Below are 9,911 nucleotides of genomic sequence, written 5' to 3'. Positions count from 1 at the left end.
AGTTAGTTTTTTAATCAGCTTAAAATTTTTTTGTTGTTGACTTTTATACGGCTTTTATAAGGTGACAAAGGACTTTAAATTTAGTTTTTTCAATAAAGTTTAAAAATTTAATTTTTACTGATGTCAAAAACTTGTTCAGATACAATTATATGCTTGATAAAATTTCACATGTTTCAATTATTAAACTCGAACAACTTTGAACAAGCTATAAAAACTTTATGCAATTTTACATCTGTGCAGTAGCTTAATAAATTTTATTTCATCCAGACAATAACAATGAACCTTAAAAGTAACAAATTGCTCGTGTTTGTTTCAGTCACGGTTTTCCAAATGCTGGTTGACAATGTTGCTTGTCAGGAACGGACTTGCACCATAACAAAGACGTACTCTTGCAGCGAGTACCAACATTCCAACTATGACGTCACAGTTGGTAAAATGGGGCCGAGGGGGCCGCCCGGCAAAGACTGCGACTTGACCACGGTGAAGGAACGCTTGAACGTTGTTCAGCACGAGTTGAACAAAACTAAACGAGGTTTGATAGTAAATTGTTAAATAAGATAGTACAATTAAAGTTTATGTTTACAAATAAACTTGATATTTAATTATGTTCCAGTAAACTTTTAGTCAACTGTTTATCAAGTCGAGAATATTTCTTTCAAGTAAAAGCTCGCCGTTTCATAAAACAGAATTTAAAACTTCGTAAAAATAATTCAATACTTTTGGCTTATCAACGTTTAATAAGTCTTCTAAACCAACTTGAACTCGTTACAGAACTGACCGAACTGAAAAAGCAACGCAGCTCTAGACAGCCGAGGGACTGTTACGACATAAAGAAGCTCGACCCGCTGCTGCCCTCTGGTGTTTATAAAATTTACCCTGTTTTCGGTGAAATCGACGGTTTTCTCGCCTACTGCGATCAAGAGACAGACGGTGGGGGCTGGACTGTTTGTTTTTGTTTATAATTTTGTTTTGTGATAAGTTGTGTAGTTTATAAACAAGTTTGTTTTCTACAATAATGTTTTGTAAAATAAACCATGTAAAAGGTACAGTAGAAATTCATGTTAATATGCGAAAATAAGGTTTAATTTGCAAACATTTTTTTTTATGATAGAACTAAATAGAATTTTGTTTAAAAATCTAAAGTAACTTTTTTAATCTTTGATAGTAAAACATTCATAATACTTTAACAAGTACAAACAAGTATGTTTAAATTTTGTAAAAGTTATTAATTAAACTTTTTTATCAGTGTTTTGCTAAAAACTCCTTCATTATTTTATAAACATTTATTTCACATCGACGCTTCAGTAGAAAAATCTAAACTTAAATATATCGATAATTTAAAAAAAAATACATTTTGCAGCTGTTCCAACGTAGGTTCAACGGCGAACAAGATTTTCAGCAAAACTGGGTCTCGTACGCAAATGGATTCGGAAATGTCAGTGGCGAACATTGGCTTGGTTGGTTGTATATCAGTTTTTAAAATTATGTTTTCTTTTTTAAACTAAGATACTTAATTCAATATTACTAAAGTAGGCTTTTGATATTTTTTGAAAATTTTGAAAAATATAAGTTTTAGTTTTTTAAATATTTTATTTTAAGTAAAATGGTTAACCCGGTTTTACTAAAGTGTGCTTTTGCTTTTTTTTTTTTTAACTTAAACAAAAATGAATAAGTCATGTACATTTACTAAACAAGTTTGAAAGTTTCACCAAAAAATTGATGTATGTGATTAAGGTTTGGAAAAGCTGCACCAAATCACAACATCCGGGTTGTTCTCGTTACGGGTGGATTTGGAAGATTTTGAAGACAATAGAGTGTATGCCAAGTACAAGTGAATACTTTATTATTTCCTATGTCACAGAGTTTTATTAAAAAGTTTCGTTAGTTTATGTAGGGTAAGCACTAGGTATATGTATCATATTTCAAAATTATCAAATATTGTTTATTTTTATTCAGCTGTCTAGTTTGATTTTAAATTGTACCAGTTGAAGGTTCGTCCGTATTTCAAACTAAAACTTACTTTAATACTAAGTTTATACAAATATTTTTTTTTCAATTAATTTTATGTGTTGTAATATCATCTAGATATTTTCCCTTAAACGTTTTTATTAACTAAAATTTTAAAAATTTTTGATTAAGTTTCAGTGAAGGTATTAACCACAAGCTTAGAGTGAATACTTATTTGAAATTAGCTTGAGTTTTTTTATTAGATACTTTTCAATTGGAAAAAGGGAAAGCTACCAATTGAATTTCGATAAAACTACCTACGAGGGGACTGCAGGTTAGAAATTGTTTTTTTTTTTAATTTAGAATTACTCATAAGTTTTAGAATCTTTTACTAACATGTATATATATATAAAAAATTTTAAATATTTGAAACCTAAATTGCTTTCATAATTTTGCTTTTAGTTTTAAACAGTTTAAACTCTTGGTACATAGACTTACTGCGGACCGGATCTGATGCGCAACTTATCTTTGATTTAAATTTTTTGGGCTAAATAAACTTAAAAAACTAATTAAAGCTACAAAAATGATTTTAAGTTATTTGCAAGTGATCAACTAATTTAATCTAATGGTTACTTCATTACAACTTTAATGTTGAAAATGTTATTTGTTTTGTATATTTTAAATATAAAAGTATGATACCACTTAAAACTATGCTGCTTTTTTTTGGCATGCTTAATACAAAAGGCGACCGTCCCATGATTTAAACAGGTTTTCCTTAAGCAGGTCATATGGCTCCCTTAGGGGCAATTAAAAAAAGCTAGGGGGTTATAATTGAAAGGGAGGACTTGAAAAACAAAGGGGCCACAAGAGGGCGCAAAGCCATAGTTTGAAACTTATACTAGATATTCTGGAGTGGTTGATGAACACAAAAAAAGTCTTAGGCGTATTTAAGGGTAGTTTCGAGTCATACACTAGATATCAGGGAGGATTAACATTAGAAGTGACCGTTGCTTTTAAAATTCCTTAAAAATGGACGTCATGAAAAAACGTTTCGAAACCCTGATTTAGATATTTTTTTTAAGTAACTGAAAAGTTAACTTAACATAAACAAAAGTAAAACAAGACAACATTTACTTTTAGGAGACTCATTGGGATATCACAGTGGGTTCAGCTTCAGCACTCACGACAGAGATCAGGACAGCCACGAAGCTCTGAATTGCGCGGCGCGGCACAAGGGGGCGTTTTGGCACGGCGGCTGCCCCTACGCAAACCTCAACGGACTGTTTCTCAACGGGGAAAACCGCCAGTACGGAGACGGGATCGTTTGGGAGAGCTTTAAAGGATACAATTACGCTTTGAAAATTTCAGAGATGAAGTTCAAGCCCGTATACGACTACTAAACTTTGGTAGCAAATGAGTGTTCTTCTTTAAATGTTATGAACAGTTCATGTTTAGTCGTTGGTTTTTGTTTACACAACCAAACCATTTATTTGATTTTTTTGAAGGAAAACTTATGGTTTTAAATGAGTTTTTTTTTAAGTTTATATTTTCACTTTTGCATTCTTTGGTTTTATTTAGCTTTTGTTTTAGACAATCATAAGTTTAAAACAAGCTGTTACCATTTTAAGTAATAATGATTTGGTTTAACAGTTTTGTTGTATTGGATTTTAACTTTGTGTATACTGAATTATGGTTTTAATTACTTACAAAAAAAAAATTAGTACTAAAATTTCGGAAAATTTAAAGTTAATAGTAGTATGTTTTGATACAAAAATGAAACTAATCTACATTACCTTGAACAAACTTTTACGTTTAATAAATAACAATTTAGTTGAATAAGCTTTCAAATAATTTAATTTATATCGTAAGCACAGTTAGTATTTTTTTTGGTAGCTTTTTGTTTTTGTGTTAATGAAATTTATACTAATATTCGACAATAAAATAAAACCACTACAACCATAAAATTTGTTTTTCAAAGTAGTTTTCACACCTAAAGTACAGTTAAAAAATTAACTGCTCTCACCAGAAAAAAAATTATTAAAAAGACTAATTAAGAAATGTTAAGGTTGTAGAAAATCATTAAAACCTTCTTTATATTTTCGATCTAATGGAAAGAAATTTTTGTACTTAAAAAATGTTTTTAAATAATAAATTTCTTATCTGTACGCGAGTTAAATCCAAGTAATGTCAGAAACTCAAACTTTAACTTTTATTAATTTAATTAATAAAATTTCGCACAAGATTTTTTAGTGATGTTTTCCACTTGTAATTTCCGGTAGCTCGAAACTCAAAAGAAGCATTCTTATAAACGCCCTACTGTTTATTCAAGCGTTTCAACAATTAATCACCATAATGGTTTAGTAAACAGCGAAAATTAAGAAAAGTTAGAACTTAAGTATAAAAACATTTTGCTCCAGTGGTAACTTATTTTAACTTGAAACTTTAAAAGCTAACTAAACTCTTATAAAAAGTTTTAAAGGGCCGCATCTCGAAACATAGTTAAAGTTTAAAAATAAGGTTACATAGGTCTTATTAATAAGATTATGCTGGTGAATAGAACTTTAAATTTTTTTTATAAGAATAGAAAATTTAATAATTATAAAAATAGCAATATTTTAGTAAGTTTAAATACTTATTATAACTATATATTAAAATAATGTACTTTAAAATTGAAAAAAAAATTATGAAGGTCTAATAAAATAGATTACACTAGTAAAACAAAGTTTGAGAGAGAATGTTTTAAAAGATATAGATCTAAATAATTAAGAATTATTAGAACTGAAAATTTACATTTTACAAAGTTTTTATAACATTTATCAACTCATTCCAAATGCTTATTTCTTAGAATTGTAAGAAAAGATGTTTAAGAAACTAATAAAAGCAACGTAGTTCCTATTTAAGTATTAAGTTGGTATGGTAATACTCTCATTATATTTCAAAAGTTATTTGAAAATTAACAAAAGTACTCTAAAACATGTGCAGAAAAATAACGCATAAAAAATTTAATCACATGCTATATCATAACAAACTAACTTGAACTAACAAAGGAGTTTTTTATATATAGTTAACAATCGATAACAACAAAATGAAACATTTTATACAGATAGCAGTATATTTTTGTCAAAGATAACGAAATTGGACGTTTAGTACTAAAATGCAGACACGTAAGAAACAAAAGCAGCTTTTTTTGTACGGAAATGCTTTAATAACTCTTTGTTTATAAAGTGAAAACTTTTACTGTCTTAGTAAAACTGATAATTTTTAGTAAATACAGTCAAAAAAGTTAAACAAAAACAGTTGTAAACGATGTAAAACAAAAGTAAGACTTTAAAACTTCAAAATGTTTTTATTGTTTAACAAGTTTTTTTAAGCTTACTACCAATTACAATATAGTTTAGATCAGTGGTCAGCAAACTGCACCCCTCGGGCCAGATTAACGATAAAAGACGGTTTGCGAGCATGTGTTTGTGTTAAATGTGATGAGGCCTAAGAAAAAAAAACTAGTTGTTCTTTAATTTGGAACGAATAAAAATAAATAAAAGGTCTTAGATATACTTCACGGTACATTCAAAACACTAGATATTACGAGTCTGTATTACAATATTACAAACTGATATTACAAACTAAAATTACGATTGCGGCCCGCGAATATTTTTATATTCAAAGTTTGGTCCGCTGCCACCAAATGCCTGCTGAACCCTGGTTTAGATAAAAGATCTTAAATATGTTTAGCAATAGTTTTATTACTTTTAAAAATCGATTCTTAAGATATTTTGCTATTTTTTAAATTAAAACGCGAAAAAAAAGAAAGTGCAAAAAAAATTAACTTAAAAGTTTTTATTTTAATTAGAAGATCATTTCAAACTAGAACTGAAGTATTATTTTTTAGGTTTTAATTTTATTTTACGGTTATAATTGTTAATTATACAATAAGTTATAAAATTAAAGCTGAACAAATTTTAATTTAAATTAAAATTTAATTTGAGATATGTTCTAAAAATATTTTCAAAGCCTTAATCGATAACTAAATTGAGTACTTTAAGTTTATTTTGAAAGTATTAGTTTACTAGTTGTAATCAAATTTAAGTTCTGTTAATTGATTGTGTTTTGAATTAATTTATTGACTTATATATTTCTAAAGCACTAACTGCTAAACAAACATTTCTATTATTTAACAAAAAAGAAATTAATAAGGAGTATTTTTAAGATTTTTTTTCATGGATTATTATGTTCATCAGCATGTTAAGAAAAAATTTAGAATATATAGCTATTTTTATTACGTTCGTTTTTTGTAAATTCGAAAACACTTCATTAAAACATTTTATAAACTAGTAATAAAGCTGTTTAAGTTTTAAAAATGTGTTCTTTAACTAATTTAAGAGTAAAAAAAAACTTTTATTTCGTGTTTAAAAAGTAACCAACTTAAACGTCTTTACTATGTACTAAAGAGAAGTTTATATTTAAATTATGTTTGAATATTTTAATACTTTTAGAAAACAACAACTAAAATCATTTGGAAATATTATTGAAGTTTATCTTTAAGCTTTCTATTTGCACTAAAATATATTTTAAGCGTTTAAAACTACGGAAAGTACGAATTCTAATTAATTCAAGATCATATGATATTTTAACACAAAATCAATTGAACAAACTTACAATATTTGGTACACATGATAATATTTTGGTTTACCGAAAGATATCAAAATAACTAAAAAGATAAAAAGGAAACAAATTGAAAGTTATAAGTGGATAACTTCTTTACAAAATTTTGATCTTTTATCACTAAAGATAATTATTTTTTTTATTCGGTTTATGCAAGTAACCGCAATGTTCTTTAAAATGAGTTTAAAATAAATTTGTTTTTAAAATTATTTTAGATAAAAAAATGACTGTAGCTAAAATCACACTTTAAGGAATACTTTGTTCTATTATATTAGAAAATCGATTATCAAGTTGAAATCTAAGCTATATGGCATATTCGCACTTTAGATATAACTTTTACTAATCAATTTTTTTGTGTTAAGCGAGCATTGTATCAAGTTTTTATTTTAAACGAAGAAATTTTTTACTTATGAAAGCTTAAGTTTATCAATCTTTGTTTTGAGTATCAACTTTTTCATTTTAATAATGTATTAGTGCGGCCTGCAATGTATATTTTAGTTAAAAATATACGTTTAAATAATATAAAAACAATTTTTTTTTTGTAGTAAAAACTTGCAATAAACCTCTTAATTTAATATTAAGTACTTAATATTGTAAATTAACCTAACTTTTTAAACATTTAAAACAAAAAACATAAACCTAGCTTACTTAAAGGTTTTTTTTCTTAAACTAATTAAAAATTTACTTAAAGTAAACATACATTTAAGTTTTGGAACTTAACTATCATGATTTTTTTCTAGATATAATTAAACGTGATTTACAAAATTGAATTTTTTTTAACAAAAAATAAAAAGTAGAAGTATAAAGATGAAGAAGAATTTTTATATTACTTAAACTGAAGTTGTTTTTTCAAACTTTTTGAATTTAGATAACTTTTTTTTGCACTTATGCAAAAAAGTGTAGAAGCTAAAAAAAAGTAGTAAAAGAATGACTGTAGATGTAATCACGCATTTGGAAAACCAAAAACTTTGACCTACTACATTAGAAATTCGATTATTCAGTTGAAACTTTTACCCACGTGACATATTTACAACTAGGTTTTTTTGCTAGTGTAGATTATGTTTAAAAAGTTGTTTTTGGTTTTAGGTGAGCTTTAATTGAAAGAAATTTGTTTTTAGTATAGGAATATTTTTGGAAAAAAAATAAATTTTTATATTAAAGCTTAGTACTCTAGCTTTGTTCCTAAATTATGTAAAGTTTATTGAACGACAAAAATACGCTCAAAATATCTGGTTCTAGGACCTGGTGCACAAAAAATTTTTAAGTTATCATGTCGCACACCAGGGAGGTTGCACGACTATTCAAACTTGGACAATTTAAGTTCCGACAATTCAAAATCTTTAAAAAAAAGTTGGAAAGGCCAAAATTAAAGAAGTAATGTATATAAAATATATGCAGGTTCTTTTAATATCTACAAGCAATTTTTTTCTTCTTGGGAAACATTAAATATTTTTTGAGATATGGCTTAGGTAAAGTAAAATACGTAGTTATTTTTAGTGTATTTAAAATATCTTAAAAATGTTTGAAATTTAGCGAAAAATAAAAAGTGGCTTGTTGATTTTAATAAGATTTACATACATACTTTTTATTTTTATCAAACTTATTTTACTTTTTGAGATATAGTCTTTTAAATATTTTTTTTTTAAGAATTTGAACTGTCATGTAATCCACCACGAATATCTATTGACGTCATGTCGGGACAAATAGTTCTTTCAAAGTATTTTGTTTTAACATACATAAAAACTTATATTTTTAAACATTTTTTTACTATTTTAAATTTAGATAGATCAACAAAAAAAAAGCTCAACGATTTAATAATAATATATGATAAGCTTTAAAAAACTTATAAAAGCGTGATATTTTTTATAACTTATTTCGCATTGCAAATTATAAAATTAACTTAAAATTTTAGCTGTACTAAGAATGGTTAATAAACCTTCATTACGTAGTTTAAAAACCTAATTAACTAATTCAGGAGCTGCAAATTTTTGTAGGAAAGGATTTTCAAAAGTCACATTAAAAGAAAAAAAATATTTTCGGGCCACAGTTTTTTTCAAGTTGCTTCTCGTTAAAATAATTTGACATATAAATGCAAAAGAAAACGGGTAGAGAATTAATTAAAAGAGTCATAAAGTTGCTCATAAACAAAAATAAAAATATGTTTGTAATATTCTATTGTAAAAAAAAGCTCAAACTTGTTTCTACTGCACTAGCTTTTAGTTTTACGTCGAGTGCAGAAAGTGTTTGGCTTCATTTAGCCTTCGTGCTTAATAGTGTAGTTTGAACTACTTTAATACTCATTTATCAAAAAACAACGTAATTCCTTTTAATAAACTGATTATACTTAATTACTTATAAAATTAAATTTACCTTAGATTTGCAAACATAAAGAAAAATGTTTCTCAATTTTAAGTAAATGATGGTAGAATTTTTATATTTACTGTTTTCTTCAAAAAGTTTAAAAAAAATTAATACAAAATATAGATCAATGAAATAATACAACGTTTACTAAGTAGTGAATAAAGTTTTTTGTTTTTTTTACTAACGAGCACTACCTAAAGTAAGTAATAAAGGTATAGTCAACAGAAGTTTGAGTACACAATTGTATAAATTAAACAACAAAACATAATTTGTTAGTGGAAATGTTTGTAATCGAAAATGTTATCATTTTAATTCATTTCAATTAAAGTTTGTTTAAAAAAACTAACCTTAAAATCTTTTCGTTTTTATATATTTCGTTTTTGATTGATTCTAACAATATATACTTAAGCCTAAATTTACATTACTTTAATATTTTTTCCTACTTTGTTTTTAAAAGAAAATTATTTGTAATTTCATGCGTAAAGAATGATAAAAATTTTCATTTATTACTAATAAATTTTTCAAAGTTATTATTTTTGAGGAAAATTGAAAAAAGTTTGAAGTAAAGTTTTTAGTGTATAAAATTAAGCAACGTAGGTTATACACAAGTTTTAATTTAGTATAAACACATGAAGCTATGAAATATCATGTTATACTTTGATAATAATAATTTTTTTATTAGTTTTTATTCTGGAACAAAATAAAATATTAAACACTTGTATAAATAAATAAAAATAATGCATCAAGAAAAATATCACATGCAATACTAAAACAAACTAGCTTGAATCAATAAAGGAGTTTTTTTATTGATAGCTAACAATGAATAAACAGTAAATGAAACATTTTTTACAGATAACAGTATATTTTTGTCAATATTAACGTAATGTGACATTAAATTTATAAAATTAAGACTAGGGAGGATTAATATATACTTTTTCTTA

At 26.0% G+C, this 9,911-nt stretch overlaps 1 protein-coding gene across 1 annotated transcript; it reads left to right on the top strand.

The window, feature by feature from the left end:
- The first annotated feature begins 276 nt into the window (after nucleotides 1–276).
- Nucleotides 277–3,347, top strand: LOC145832219 (microfibril-associated glycoprotein 4-like). Its single transcript, XM_082939542.1, has 6 exons — nucleotides 277–532; nucleotides 772–944; nucleotides 1,361–1,457; nucleotides 1,735–1,831; nucleotides 2,211–2,281; nucleotides 3,088–3,347. Exons 1-6 carry the CDS (start codon nucleotides 277–279, stop codon nucleotides 3,345–3,347), a joined length of 954 nt encoding a protein of 317 aa, XP_082795668.1.
- Nucleotides 3,348–9,911: the final 6,564 nt, after the last annotated feature.

This window comes from Thalia democratica, chromosome 3 (genome assembly GCF_965202585.1).
Source record: "Thalia democratica chromosome 3, ktThaDemo2.hap1.1, whole genome shotgun sequence".
NCBI classification, from domain to species: Eukaryota; Metazoa; Chordata; class Thaliacea; order Salpida; family Salpidae; genus Thalia; species Thalia democratica.
Note: the sequence above shows the minus strand (reverse complement) of the source record. Positions and strands in the feature narration are given on the sequence as shown.